We start from the raw sequence: 15802 nt of genomic DNA, 5'->3' as shown, positions 1-15802 counted from the left end.
GCCGGGTGCAGCACATGTCCGAGGATGGGAGGACAACCGGTTTCCTCTGCTTTCTGAGAATATGAAATGCTATCGGTAGCTCTGCTCCCTCTCCTCCCTCCTCTCTCTGTTTCGCCTCCTCTATTTCTCAGCGCCGCATTTCACTACGTCTCCCAGCTCCGGCTGTTGCTGATGCTGCTGCTGCTCTCCAAGTTAAAGGGAAATCCACCCCAGCTCAGCTCCTGGTCCCCTAACGGTAACGCTGCACTTGTTATTCCCCCAATCAGCTGCTGGGATGAGCCCACTTTTTCATGTGGCTTTACGGATTGATTTTCAAACAAACAATGCAAAGCTTTATTATTTTTATTAAAACAATAAGAGAAAACAGCTACAGCATATCAACTTTGTGAAAATAATATTTTAGACAGCTGGAGCAAAAACGATTTCCCATCTTTTCTCAGATAAAGTTGAGAAAAAATATGGAATCATGAATGTAAATTTAAAAATACTTCACCAATTAAAAAAGAAACTTGGTTAAAAAGGACTTTATCAAGAGGTATGTTTTCCTAAATGTAACAGAATGATGATGGTGATGCAAAAATTGCAACTTCAATCAGGAAACTCAGATCCATTCACATTGAAAATGTATTGTGGAAACTGACATACGTTGCATGGAGAACTTCCACCCTGCAAAGCTGCTATATTGTTTTTCCAAAGTGAAGTTGATCTATTTATCATCTATACTAACTTATCCTTGCAAGTCGCCAGTCCATCACAGAGCAACATAGAAGGTCACAGGACAAACATACATTAACTTTGGGGTAATTTATACACCACAGTAATGTTTTGGAACTGTGGGAGGAAGCTGAAAGAACCCATTCGTGCTTGTCGAAAAAATACAAACTCCATGCAGAATGACCCCAGACCACAATATGAATCCAAGAACCGGCTGTAGCAAGGCAACAGTTCTACCAACTGTACCCCTATTAGTGATGCTAATGTCATAAAAACTGCAAGCTGTCAGATAAATAAGGTCCAGAAAAGTTCTAAATGTGATGTATTTTTTTATTTTAACCAGAAAGTACCTAAAGATTTAATCTCTTTTTCAAGGGAGACATGGTCAAGTGGCACACCGGTGTACAGTATGCAAAACAAACATTAAAAGGTTCAGACCGCTGAAGCGTCATAAAATTCACCAAAGTACAAAATAAAAAAATTACAATATCTTTTTGTCAATATTCATGTTTCTATAGTTTATTTTACTTGATCTAAAAAGTCAATCAATGTCAAATATGAAATTTGATATTTTTAGTAATTTTACAAAGCCAGAAATATAGACTGTATTTTATGTTCATTATTTGTTTTTCATATTTTCATAGAACAACTTTCTCTAATTGTTGTTTTATACATTTTGCCAGTGGGTTGTATAATTTACAGCAATGTCCATGAGCTGGTAACAAGATTTCTTTTGGAGTCATTTCTAATATCTTAAAATTCTGAGTCTGGACTTCTTAAAAAAAAAAAAAAACATTTCTTCTGTGAATAAAATTGCAAAATAACAACAATATGCTGTATTAGTAGAAAATAACATTTCAAATCTAAGCCACAGACAATTTATCTCTGGTGGTCAGACATCAGAATGAAAAATAGAGCGTGCCACTGTAAATTTGTGCATCTTTCTATTCTGACCCCAGGTCAGTTCAGAGCCAATCTGAGCCCAAAGATGGCATGCTTCCTTCCTGTGCCCTGTCCCCTGGCAACAGAAACCCTGCATGGTTCTGAAAAGAGGACATGAGCCTGGGAAACTCTTTTTAGGAGAGCGGACGGGAGGCTCAAAGCACAGCGGGAACGGAATGTGCAAAACGGAGGATTCCCGCTCCATAACCGGATGCTACGTGCTCCCACTACACTGATGCAAATTACCTTCCTGTCCGGTGACTAACCGTGCCTAACAGTAGCCATTATTCTTTTCCACTCTGCATGTTTGGAACAGGCAACAAACATGTGCAGCAGCTCTATGAAAGGTGAAAAATATAATTAGTTTCCTTCCTTCATCTTTTGCATTGTTACCATTTAGCTTTGTTGTAGCTAAAAGTATTTGAGTGTACTGATATCTGTAAAGTAATGTGCAAATTGTGATAAAAGCATTAAAGTAATTTTTGAGGTATTTTTTCTAATGGTTAGAAAATGTCTTATAAACTAATACTTAGCAGCTGTTGTATCTTACAAAAGTAATCATACCCTTTAAATCTTTCATTCCTGAGGTTGTGACTTTTTTTTAAACAATAAAATGCTAGCATAATGTTTTACTTTTACCAGATTTAATTTTTGTCAGATATGAATGGAGCTTGTATGTTATAGATGGAGACATGTATTTGTTATGTAGGTAATTTTATTTATTTTAGATTTGTGCTTTGTGCATTTTTTAATTTTTGGAGTCTTTTCTGCAGCCTTCAGCAGGCTTTCTCTGCATTTGGTTCCTTATTTTTTCCCACCAGCTCCCCTGTTTCTTCTTAGGAAACACCACAGCATAATGCTGCCACCACTGTACTTCACAGTGGAGATGCTGTATTTAAGTTAATACACAATTATTGTGGAGCAGACAGCTAATAGTAAACCAGTGCAACCAATTGGCTACACTGTATTGTATTTAGTAGTATCAGAGTAAATGGGCTGAATACAAAGGCCTCAAAGACTTCCAGTTGAACTGCAACAAAATGTGTCAAACTTTTCAGATTTTCAGACTTTTCATCCTAAATATCAATTAAATACATTAGTGCTTGTGGCTGTGAAAAATGTTGCAGGGAAATAAATACTTAGGAAAGGCACTACATTAAAAAAAAAGTCCCCTCAAATGAATGAGCAACAACTTCGCTACTAACATGGGTGACAAACGGTGACGGTCAACAATAAGAAGGCACAACTTTACTGACCTATTGTCATGTAAGAGAAACAGAAAAACTGGTTTCTGAGCTGCTTTCACACAACAACACTGTGGACAGTAACACTGTCTTATCTTAGCTGGAAACTACATACCACTCATAAAGGGTTGGATACAAATTTACACCACACTTTTAAGATTTTTAGTTGTAAGGTCACTACTTTTACTTTTTTTTTCTTATAGCTAATCATAGTCCTTCATCCATTGCAAGTTATCCTAACAAGTATTAGATGTTAAACTTTATTTGTGCACTTTTTGCAACTTCTCCAGTGTTTAAAAGCCTTTTCTTCACACTGACAGATGTTTTAAGGTATGTTTTTATGGCTCAAATTTACAAAGAGCATGCTCTAGATCTTGTTTTTTTTTTTTCTTTCATAATATCAAGTCTCTCTACACATCTCCTTCATAAAGAACATTGTTTTATTAAGGAAAGTGCTGAAAATCATTTGCAAATTATTTGTGCAACATTCCTGGAAGTTTGGGCATGCATTATAAACTCTTTATGTGCTTTTAAATATGCTGCAGAAACTTAAATTGCTTTATGACACATGACAGAGAATGATTCTGAATCCACCACAGCCTTTACTGGTTTTTACTACCATTCTCTAGTATTTACTAAGGATTAATAATTATCCACATAACAGTTAAAGCAAAATCAAGGAATCTGCTGGATCAGCTGAAGGATTAGGAATAAACTTCAACTGAGCAGCTGTAGCATTAGCTTCTCAGGTCTTTTTTTTTTAACTCACAGTTTGCATTGACACCACAGTGTCCTGTCAAAGTATAAAGCAGTATTGAATTAAAACATTTTCACATTTTGTTTCTTAACCATGATCATTAGTGTATTTCACTGGGATTCTGCATGACTGGTTAATAAAAAGTAATGCATAATAGTGCAAGTTTTGCAATAGATCATCAACTGAATTTTTGTCTGGTCCCATTCTAATGCTAAGTGATCTAAACTATACCATTTTTCCTCTTGCTGTACATTTAGGGTCAACGCCTGTCAAACACTCCAATTATGGGTGAGTTATTGCAGTCTTCATGATAGACAGTGTTTTCTGTACATTTTAACTAGAGAGTATCAGGTTAAAGGGGATCAATACAAATACATGCAGTTTTTATATAGTTATAGTTATAACTAATTGTTCATAGTTTCACTGCTGCACTTTTGTCAAATGTTCAAAGATTTAAGCATTTTGTGATTTATTGTACTTCAGTGGAGTTCAGCTCGTTTCTGACAAGAAAGTAATTACTGTTGTAAAAAAAAAAAAAGCCTGTCACGTCCCAGAGTAATGATCATAACATGGAGCTAAACCAAGCGCTGTTAAGCTGTTCACGTGATGTGACGGTGCGCAGTTGGACAGCGGAAGAGGAGCTGTCCTCTTAGAATAAAGCTTTTCCTGATAAATAAGGCTGGTGGTTTTGATAAATCAGAAAAACGACTGATATATCTCCCCGGCAACGATAAGATTAATTAAAGATAGACGTCTTTCATGTCGTTATTTTTCATAGAAACTGGTGTATGAATAATTGTTATTTCTCCCCTGAAAACATGGATTGCACGAATGGGTTCAAAAATATCCAACTGTCTGAAGTAGCAGCCTTCCCACTATTCTTTCAGCCAAGTCATCGATTGAAATTACATTATGTGGAATTTCCGCACAATGGGTTCAAAAATTATGAGAATAGATTATTTGTTTAGAAAGATCGACACTCGTGACAAAAATATCCCAAATGATGTCATTCATAACCCGGCTGTGTGCGTCCCAAACAGGCCCGGGCGACGTAACCCAACTTTTATTTTTTATTTTATTTCTATGCCTCGAGAAAAATAACATAATGTCACCTTGAAATATGTGCATGTTCATTAAAATAACGCGGCTGCCATGCGAGCGCAAGATGCGCTTTCAGTGTGAGTGGTCACGATTTGTAAGGGTAGCTTAATATTATGTAACATCCAGGTTCCGATCATGATGTGCTCGTCTTTTCTGTTGTAATGATGCGAAACAATAAAGCTGGGGTTTACAGAAACCTATCGAAAAATCAAAGAGATGACCACAAACTGACAGTCCAGAGGAGACTTTTACCTTTCAAAGCGCTTTCTATCATTCTCCCAGGAGCGCCGTCTTGTGCCGCTGTGGAGATGCGCTTTGAATCCCGGCTGCGCGCGCGCGCACACGCACTGACCTTTGCTTTGTCATTCACTGTCAGCTGAAGGGTCAAGGCGTCAAGAACCCAGTGAAAACTGGGCACCCCTGCAGGGATTTCCAGGTAGATCCCAGTTTCACCTGTCAGTGAAGCCGAGGAGGTGCCGAGCTACTGCATCATCACACCGCTAAACGCGTCTTTGGCGTAGGTCCAGAAAACAGGACTGCCATTGGTAGATCTGTAGTGCATGTGGATGTGAGAAAGCAAGAGGGCAGCATTGGCTAGAGTGTTCATAGATCTGTCCAGCAGCGGCGCTCTGCGCTTCCTGACTGGAGCAGGAAAACATGGAGTGGATTTTAGTGACAGAAACAAAAAATCTGACAAATCGCAGAAGTTTTCATACCCTGATACTTTCCATTGTTTTGTCGTGTGTCTAATGAGATTTTTGACTGACCAGCACATAATAGTGCATATTTGAGAAGTGCAAAAAAATCTTTTAAAAATTGCTGTGCAGTTAAAAAAAAAAAAGTCTGACAAGTGTGGCATACATTTGTATTTAGCTCCTCGTATCTTGATACCCATAAACACAATCCAGCGCAACCTTCTGGTTGCTCCATCATACATTTGAAATAAAATTTAATCTTGATGGAGATCTGTGACTTGCAACTATCCAGTTCACTTCATCAAATCAGACTGCTTTGTGTTGGTCTTAAAATGACCTGAGGTTTGTTAAGCAAAATAAAGCTTAACTGGGATGACTAGTTTTGCAAAACATAATTGCAGACAATTCAGTAAAATAATGTATTATTTTTGGTCATTTCCAAACTAACTCAACTATTTTTTGACAAATTATGTTCAAATAGAAAGAATGTCATCAATAAATGCAAGTCAGACGTCTGACTGATGTGTAATATTTTTGTTCAGATTGTCTTGTGGTCCATTGTGATAGCTTTCTTTATTGTGTAATTGTTATTTAATTGCTTTTTTTTAAATAATTGTTTGTTATTAAGTGAAATAACACTTTTCCTCCACTTGGCTTTGGCTTTGTCATCTTGGATTTTGCTGTTTTGATTGCTCACTGTCATTGTAACTGTTGAGTCTTTTACTTCTATACATCGTATTTCCAGGCTGAAACAAACACTAAAGATGGATGAATTCATTGGAAAGAATGTACTGAAGTAAATTCATCATGCTAGAGCAAAGTGTTCATCTAAAGCTGAGCCCTGCAAACACAAACAGAGCTGCACCTCATGTGGAAGGTAAACACAGAAGATGAAGCTTTAATCTGTGTCAGACAGTGGAGTGGAGTTTAACCCAGGCTCTAAAGCACATTGGCTTTACTTACAAATCCCCCAGGATTAGGAGAGGAGGAACAGACAGACAAACAGACAGGCAGGCAGGCAGGCAGTTAGGCATTCAGGAAGAAACACTATTCCCACCTTAAGTCTGACCTACTTCATGGGTAATTCAACTGAAAAACAGACAAATCTGAAAAATAAAAGTAAAAACTTCTGCAACAATCTGATTTCAAAAGCATGTGCACCCCAAAATAATGTTTTGTTGGAGCAGCTTTTGATGAAATTTTAATATTGTCTTTTTTTTGCATCAATTTATTGTCTTTCCATGAATTGCCCAATCCAGCTTGCACATTTGTTTTACAAAGTCAATCCTATTATGAGGAAATTTCTTGGCCACCGCCATTCTTTTGTTTGTTTACATGAACAGTACACAAGTCCAGTCCTTGAGAGCTACTATCCTGCAACTTTTAGATGCATACCTTTTCCAGCACACTTGAATCAAATGGTTGAATTCCCTCTACAGTCATTCAACTTTGAAGAGGAATGGTAACCAGTCATTCATTTGATTAGATGGAGAAAAGGTATGCATCTAAAAGTTGAATGACAGTATCTGGAGCACTGGAGTGGTGCACCCCTGGGATGTGTGCTTGGAGTCTCTGTATTTCTGAAATATGAAAGACCTTTTCATCCTCATCTTTCTAGATTTTGAGATGTCAAATATGGCTATGATGCAAAGCCAAAACTTTTTAAAGTTATTTTTGATACACACTGCAACTGAACCAGGTAACCATTCCTTGAACCTGGGAAATATAACTCCCCTGGACCTCTGTTAATTTTATGAAATCGTATAATCTATAAGATTTTGATCTTGTATAACCTCTCTACCAATACATAGTAGCTAAATGACACAAATGATATGCAAATCATACCAGAACAGCAACATATGATAGATTATTCAAATTCACTGTAATTTATAGGACTGTAACTAAATCAACAGGTTCTTCAACACTGAAGAATGAGAATTACGTAATTCCACCTATTGTACTCCAACATGAATGAGTGTGTAGAGTATTACTTAGAGAATACAATCAGCTTAGGTGTGCAGACTGTACATAAGGAAGGAACAATGTCACAAGTTGCAACACTCACTTGATTAACCACACAAGAAGCAGTCATGCTTTCGACAATAGTTTTATTGTTCTTGGAATGTAACTTCGTTTTAACCACGTTATATGAAAACAAGGCAGAAATGTCTCTGTGGCCTTACATAAAAGCTGTGTAGCGTTGCGTTGTAGTTTCACGACTTTAGTTGCTCAACCATTCATTTCAGATCCCATAGCTTGCATGCTTACTTAAAGCATGCATGCTATGCTTTAAGTAAGTTGCTCCATGTTGGTTCTTATCCTACAGTTTCTTTCCCTTTGGTCTACCTACAGAGAGACAACATATAGTAAAATTTTGTGTCCGCTACAGCCTGTCACTGATTTAAAGCTGCTATTTATAGGCTTCAAGCTGGAACTTCAGAGTTTGGTTAAAAGCAGAACCATAAGGTCACAGAACTGAAGAAACAATTCAAACTTATCTTTGTTTGTCAGCTGCAGAGATTGGTGAATACTTTACCAAGTTATTACATACGGCAAACTGTAACTGATGGAACCAAAGCTATTCTCTATGGCAAGCAGCTGTAAAGCAAAGCTAGCAAAGATAGATCTTCTGCAATGACAATTGATATAGAATATAAAAAAGAGCCCCCGAAGAGACTGTAACAGTGTCAGAATCATAACAAAAAGTAATTTTCATATATGCACCAACAGGGAAATGTTACACTTTATAGAGAAATCGTAAGGCAACACCAGAGTACATTTAAAGAAATGTAACAACATTCAAGGCATTAGTTTTAACACCTCCAGAGAAACTAATTCATCAACAACCCAAAGAGGTTCATCCAGTTCCCAATACCTCTGAAACAACTGCATACAGAATCACAGAGCTCATTTAGGTCAAAAACTTTCAGAAAAACATGGCAGTACATTTGTAACTAATTTGCTACATAACAAACTGCCATCAGGCACATGTTGGGGCACAAATATGGAAGATCATTTTTCCAGTTTAAAGCTTGAAGCAATCATATGGAATGCTCAGTGAAGATGGAAGTCCTACTTGGAAAGTCAGAGGGGCCTCACCAAGTCACCACCCCAAAATCCAATATGGCTGCTGAACAAATGAAAGGCAGCGATAGCTGCAGTATCAGCTTCTGTACCTCAATAAATCAGCCACAAAGTTATTTTTAAACTGCCAGCAAAAATGTTGCAGCAGTGTTTTAATAAGAATATGCAGTTATTGGCTTAGTTGCAGTGAATTGCTTAGTGAATTGTGATTTGCCTGGTTACTAAAAACTATCAGGAAATGGAACAGTTTTTTTTCAATTTGGAAATCTGCCTTGATAGAGCATTTTGTTTGAGGGTTTGATATAACTTGTGTATATCACACCTCTCAATTTTTGGTTTCTAGAAAATATTTGAGCTGCCATTAAAAATTGACTTTTTTTGCTCTGCTTTTTAAGTCTCTACAAAAGGTATGATTGAAAATACAAAAAGTCACACAAGCTACAGGAAAAAGAAAAGACAGTTCTCTCAAAACCCATAGAGACAAAACCCAAATTTTTCAAAGTGATAATTAGGAAATCATGGCAATCTTTAGTAGAAAGCCTTGGAAATGTTTGCGCACAACCATTCATAAAAATCAAACATGTCGATTTGTGTCCTAGTGCATTTCTTGGAATCTCACTTGAGCAAGTAGAAAAAAATATTAAAGAAAATAACATAACAAAAAAAACCTTCCTCTTTCTTCTCTGTGGTGTCTTCTCAGGGCGTTTGGATTGGATGGGCGCCTGACGGCTGTGTGTGCATCTTGGTGCTGAGGAGAGAGTTGATGTAAGGCCAAATCTTGTCAGTCTCTGTTCCAGAAAATGAGTGCAGCACTCCTTGTGATCTGAGTGAAGATAAAAAAAATAGAATTGGTTATGGCTGTCAAAATATTCCAGATGAAGTAAAAAAAACAAAGTATTTTCTTGACATCTAAGCTTTTTACTTTTACTGACAGAAACTTAGATGGGAATTAAGGTTTCTCATTAAAATCTAAAAACAAAACAAACACACACACACAGACAAAAAACAGGAATGTAGGAGTTGGTCCGGTAACCGGTGGGTTTCTCAGTCTCAGCCGTTGTCTCCTTGGTCAAGACTCATAACCAGCTTTGCATGCTTTTAGCATGTTTCAGAATGTTTTATGACAGAAGCTGAAAGCGTGACAAATTAAAACTTTGCTGGACTCCATTGAACCATTATCTGCTAAAATATGTCTGCTATTCATCCTAAATAAATTGCAGAAACATATCCACTTCTCAAATAAATATTCCTTTTAAAACATTTTCTACATCTTTGTCTTTGCCCTGACTTCATTTCCACCGTCTTACTAATACTTTAAGTTGTTAACGTTGAGTCTTCGTCCCTCAGTAACAACATTCATTCTGAAGAGTGTCGTTGCCAGACCGATCTGGTAATTCTTACTGTGGTGCGTTCACTGTTCATCCAGAAAGAATAATATTTTTAAGTTTTTGTCCAGTTGCTGGTCAGGCTGAACCACCTTGAAAATCATCCGTTTGGTACCTGTCGATTTCTTGATGCATCTTAAAAAGGGGCAGTATTAACTAAAATTGACTATTTTGAGCTTTACATCTTGTTAGATTGTTAAATTACCTTGCTTCTTTCATGCATGTTTGAGAAATCATTTAATCTAAACAGTAACATTTCAGCTGTTCAAAACACCTGGGGGGGACATAGCACTGCCATCGAAGACAAAGCTCTTCCTCAGAGCTGCAGTTTACAAACTACCGAGCTTCCACCTTGCAGAGCAGCCCTCTGCTGAGTCTCCTCTACTCAGCTCCTTCAGACTAGCCAGCAGCAATTAGAAAACACCTGGTGGAACTGTGCATAAGCTGAGCTCATTATACGAGCGACTTCTCAGTGAAATGCTGGTAAAAACATTGTTAAAAAGTTAATAAAGGAGCGATGTTGGGATGGCCTCAGAAGGAGCAGAAGTTTTTAAAGAGACAGAGGCCCAATTTGAAGGTGTTAAACTAGGAAGTTGCATTTATTTTAAGGCATATTTCATATGGTATTTTTTATAACAACTGGTGTTAACATAATTACTTGAGTATGCTAGAAAAAGGCACTATATATCTGGAAAACACAAAATACTTCCACTTTACCTCCCTGTAATTCTATCATATGATAAAAAATAGAATAAACACATAATTCTTACTTAAGATAAGGATTCTTGTAAGTTAATGACACCATCAATTAGATATATGAAAAGCAAGAGTTTACAAGTATTTTCAGAAAATACGAGTGTCTTTAAAAAAATCACATGAAAGAAATTCTGATTTCAAATTGGTCAGCATAAAAAGAAACTTTTAACCTACTTGTACAGATCTATAACAGGCTTTGCCAATTCCTTGTAATGTCGGAGTCGTGCCATCAGAGCCTCTGGTTTATCGTCATCGTGCTGAATCAGCAGCTCCCCAGTGATGTCATCTTTACCCTGAGGATGACAAGCCAAGGTCACAACAATTAAAGCTGCAACAATCTATTAAATCCTCCATGGCAGAGAATTATGTCAAATTGAAAAATATTTGCCCATAAAATGCTCCTCATTACACACCAAAATATAACCAGTGAAAAAAATCCCATAATCACAAATCTATTAACTAAAATTTACAAGGTTATTTGCATAACAGAAATGTTGGTATTTCTGTATTCCAAAAGACAAATTTTGAACATCAAAATAAATCCTTTTTATTTATAACTCTTTACGTTTACTTCCAAAAGTTGTTTTATAAAAAGATTCTGAGTCAAATCTCTTTCGCCTTCTAAATGTAAATAGTTGAATCTAATCTCATTAAATTACATGACAGCTAGATTTATATTATTTAAAAAGTTGGCATTTATTGTGTGTATTTTGAGTGTCTTTAAATTAAAAACATGTTGGTACTTGAAAGCCTGAAAAGTGTCTGTAAGAATTCAAATTTATTGTGGATTTTCTCTGATTTATACGTGACAAAATTATACATGCAGGCTCAAATATATATATACACACACAACTCCACCAATATTCAAACTGTGAGGAACAAAGGTAATGGGTCCTTATGTAGGGTGTATACAAATATCTGATTTCAATTTTATTAGTGGGTATATGTATATGTTTGAGTTGGTATGAATATATTTGACACATAAAGTTTAACCTTGTAACTAATTCTTGCTTTTAAAATTAGACGCTGCACAACCTTTCCACTCTGAATAAAACAAAATGCTCAAACGCTGGATTCAAAGCCCCGCAAATAACGAGATATTTATGCATGTTAGAATATGATGAGCTTGTAAACTTCTGAACATCAACACCTGTAGATTTACAATAACCATTTCTCTTTGCAATATAAAGAAAGAAGCTTGAGCATTACTTCAGGAGTAATGATACTATGGCTGTTCCCCCCCACAACACCCTCCTTTACTGAGCATTTTTGCTGAATCACTATGAAACCTAAATTCTTTTCAGCTTTGAAACACGCCCGTACAATCTGTGTGAGGAAACAACAGGCTGTCACAACATCTAGAGCTCAGGAATTGAATCTTTGCCAGCAAGGGTTCACTTTCACATGTTTGATACCTGAACTAGAGGGGGGTTGAATCCCATGTTGTAAACTCTGCCGCTGGCAGGGTGGACCCAGCGGTCACTCAGCCTGTCCTTCAGAGTCTCGTAGGGAATGTTGAGGCTGATGACCAGGTCCATCTGGTAGAGACTGTTGAGGGCCTGCGCCTGCGCCAGCGTACGGGGGAAACCTGGACACATTTCAGAGGGAGAAGCAAGAAATCCTGAGTTGTCATTACAAGCTGTGTTTTATGATTACACACACCTTGCTTATTTTCCCTCGAAACACACTGCTGCATTTGACAAGTTCTGACTTCTGATGTCAATTTGAACAGGCAAATTGTGTACGAGTAATTCCTAATTTTATTATTCAAACTATGATGATAGGTTGTTATTGCCAACAAAACTTGAAACTTGCAATGTTTGCTGATTTCCACTGAAATGGCCTGTGGCTGAGCTGTGATAGCAGAATTATTCATTTGTGATAAAAACCTAAAGAAAAAGAGGATAGCTACTTCATCAGTGTGGTGTGGCATTAAGGTGATTCAGACAGGTTGCAGCTTTTTTAAGTTTGATGACCAACCAAGCACAGTGGCACCATGCTCTTTGAACTAGGAGTTGGAACTTGCCTATCTTTTTTAACCATACTTTTCCTTCCACTCAACTTTCCACTTACATGTTTGGATTCTGAACAGCCAGCTTCATTGGTGATGAACATTCGAGTCTTGCCCTCCATGTTGAGGAAGCCAATGACTGTGCTGGACAATTATCAGGTCAGCATTCTTCCACTTTAATTTCTGATTTCCTTCAGCTGTAAGCTCATGGACCATCAACCAAAACAACAGAAACCTCTGAGTCGTGAATGCACTACTCACTGTTTCAAACTAATCTACGTAGCACATTATCTGCACAAATATGTACACTGTGTGTATTCTGCATAGTTTATATTTCTATTTTTTGCATGCTTTATTTTATCTGACTACTTATCTATTTTATACCTAAATGTAATATTTTTGGTTTCCAATGTGGTCAAGAAAGTAAGAATTTTATTTTGTAAGGAAACATTTTTCCTTACTGTGCATATGACAAGAATAGCTTTGAATTTATATTGTGAGCTTTTCAATAGATGCATTTACTTTGCTTTGATGTTCTAATATACTGATATGGCCCTGCACGCATTGGAAATCAGATCATCTTCATGAATAAAATTCATTTTTGCTTTTCTAACCTGGAGTTGTGTCCTCTCTCGACTAAGTGTTTACTTGTTTATATTCAAGATCCAATGTTTAAACATTCAAGTTTATTTCATCAAGTCTCTCCACCAAAGTGGGTAAAGTTTAACAATGGAAATGTCACAGCAACCTCTTTTCTTTTGGGTGTGTTTTGTATCTATGCGTGGGTGTGTGTGTGGTTCCACATGCAAAGTATGCAAAAACAATGAGCCTAGTTATTTCTCCAATACTGATGCTCAATGGCCATGTTGACAGATGTTCCGCCACACCCAGCCATTACAGACAAACTCAAATTAACAAGAATGGTGACACATCAACAAGAAATCTTTTACATATATTTACTGACATCTATTTAAGCTGCATGGATTTAGATGTTACAATTAAGGTCAGTAAGTTCAAGAGTTGCATCTGCTTTGTTTTCTTAACATACTTTCAGAGTTGGTTTCCAAATTCAAAATTCCATACTTCTCCAGACTACAATTCCCAGAGTACACTGTTCTTTTTAGCCCATTTTAAAAGTATAAATACAAAGTGTCAATATGGATTCATGGGATTTCAATAGTAATCAGACTCTAAACATGGAAACTGTTTGAACCAGATACAGAAAGCGATTTTACTTGTACTGAATATTATTAATATATATGTAACATTATTTAATATGCTTATGACTACAACTTTATATCTACTTTTAGATTTTACAACAAGAATATTTTCAAACCTTTAAAAGAAAACAAAATCATTTTTTGAATAATATTATTGTCAACCTGATGACAAAATGAAAAAACTAAAAATAAGTCCTCCTAGCATGAGTGCCAGTGTATTTAGTAAGTCTTATTCACATATACAGCATGAGAAAACACAGCGATGCCCCTAGATCTAGCCTTTCTTAAAAACGTTTCTCAAATCTTTAACATTATTGACCAAAGTTACAAAGAGCTGCTGTGAAGGACATGTGGCTCTAGAGCCGCAAGTTGCAGAGCCGTTAGAAAACGAACAGAAACAAAGTCTACTGAAAAACCTCATCTGAGCCGAGAAGGACAGTAAAGTAACCATTAAAGTTAAAGGTTGGCTTGGTTCCTGAGGGGTCATGAAGTTCAAATCCAGCTCAAACAATGTCACAAGTGCAGCAATCCATAACCCGGTAAAACTGACTGAAACAACACAACCAAAACTAGTAAATTAACTACCGAATGGGTACAATATGAGACAAATTCATTTCAATAGTAATTCAATAAAAAAAATTCTGGAAATAAAATATCAGCTGAAATCAAACTGGCCAAACATTATTTTCTTCTTTTCCTATGGATCTACTTTTTCTGTGTTAAAACATATTCTTCCAGCCAGCACTGTGAATGATTACTGCTTTGTCAAAACAGCAAAGGTACGAGGGGCTATGCATAATTAAGTTAAGTCAGTTAGTGTTTACTGTTATTTTTACAAGCACAGACATGATTAAACCTGCTAAAGTTTTTGAGATTTTAATTTAAATAAACTTTTCCTCACAATGACTCAGATCCAGTGGTAATGTCCATGGACAGACTTGTTTTTGAAGTGTTTGCATGTGGTCCTGCTTATAAATTTGCAATTCACTGTAGGATTCTGAGGGGTGGCATTTGGTTGGGCCAATCAGCTTTAAGGGTTAGCTGGCAGTTCTCACCACAACCTTCAGGCTGCATGGCAGAAAACATCTTCCATTACAATGAATCATGACTAAAAACTGAAACGGTTATGTACAGTTCTGCTTTTTCCCCCCCCCTCTGCACCAGTGGAATTGAGTAAGCAGAAGCAAAAGCAGCAAAAACATAAGCTTTCTTACCGTCTAGTAGCCAACTGTGGTTCCGCAGCTGCTCCAGTTTGGGCAACATCAATCTGGTCATCACTTGGTCAGGCACCAGCATGCCTCTGTCTATGTAGGTCTTCGCCAGCATGCCAGCCTCTGACACATGACAGCCAAGTAAACATAGAGCACAGCATGTTTGTTTCTGCTTCCTGATGTTGAAGATTTCAAAAAAGAAAGAAAGGGGGAAAAAAAAGCAGGAAAAGATAGAGCGGAGCCTGTTGGGTTTGTCATCACCACCAGTTTCTGTTACTGTCACTGCAACCTTTTAAGTTTATGATGGAAGCTGCAGGGTCTCCTGTGGGTTATTACATAAATACTTCCACTGAGTCCCAGAGTTTAACAAAAACATCATTCAACTGAACTGGGGAGAGGGTGGGGACAGAAAAGATCAGAGCTTTCTTAAGTTCTTTATGCCAAAATTTTGTGTCATGTTATTTATATCTTGTTGGGAATTGAATCATTTATAGGTGGAAAGTTAATTTGAAATACTTGAGAAAATTATGAGAGAGGGATACATTTTTAAATAAGTTAACAAACTGCCATAAAGTCTTGTGAACACCAGAATGATCAGGTTTTTTTTTTTTTTTTTTTTTTTTTTTTTTTTTTTTTTTTTTTTTTGTTTTGTGGAGGGGGCGGGCGTTGGGGGCTGCTGTGG

At 36.9% G+C, this 15802-nt stretch overlaps 2 protein-coding genes and 1 long non-coding RNA gene across 5 annotated transcripts in view; 1 reads left to right on the top strand and 2 right to left on the bottom strand.

The window, feature by feature from the left end:
• The window catches only part of dnajc6 (DnaJ (Hsp40) homolog, subfamily C, member 6), a 33749-nt gene extending 28431 nt beyond the window's left edge, over positions 1 to 5318 (bottom strand). The window contains exon 1 of the mRNA XM_015038346.1: positions 5011 to 5318. The gene's annotated coding sequence lies outside the window, so the exon portion shown is untranslated. The remainder of the gene's footprint in view (positions 1 to 5010) is intronic.
• On the top strand, positions 146 to 6325 carry LOC106951074 (uncharacterized). Its single transcript, XR_001425744.1, has 3 exons — positions 146 to 235; positions 1674 to 3945; positions 6199 to 6325. It is a non-coding gene; the product is annotated as an uncharacterized LOC106951074 (long non-coding RNA).
• Positions 6326 to 7544: 1219 nt separating this feature from the next.
• ak4 (adenylate kinase 4) overlaps positions 7545 to 15802 on the bottom strand; it is a 33429-nt gene continuing 25171 nt past the window's right edge. For all 3 annotated transcript variants that reach the window (XM_015038341.1, XM_015038342.1, XM_015038339.1), the window contains exons 3-6: positions 15124 to 15243; positions 12094 to 12266; positions 10853 to 10971; positions 7545 to 9360 (exon numbers count right to left, since the gene is read on the bottom strand). In XM_015038341.1, the coding sequence (XP_014893827.1) occupies positions 9234 to 9360; positions 10853 to 10971; positions 12094 to 12266; positions 15124 to 15243 (539 nt within the window). In that variant the 3' untranslated portion in view covers positions 7545 to 9233. The remainder of the gene's footprint in view (positions 9361 to 10852; positions 10972 to 12093; positions 12267 to 15123; positions 15244 to 15802) is intronic.

This window comes from Poecilia latipinna, unplaced genomic scaffold (genome assembly GCF_001443285.1).
Source record: "Poecilia latipinna isolate Pla-1442-1.1 unplaced genomic scaffold, P_latipinna-1.0 Scaffold438, whole genome shotgun sequence".
NCBI classification, from domain to species: Eukaryota; Metazoa; Chordata; class Actinopteri; order Cyprinodontiformes; family Poeciliidae; genus Poecilia; species Poecilia latipinna.
Note: the sequence above shows the minus strand (reverse complement) of the source record. Positions and strands in the feature narration are given on the sequence as shown.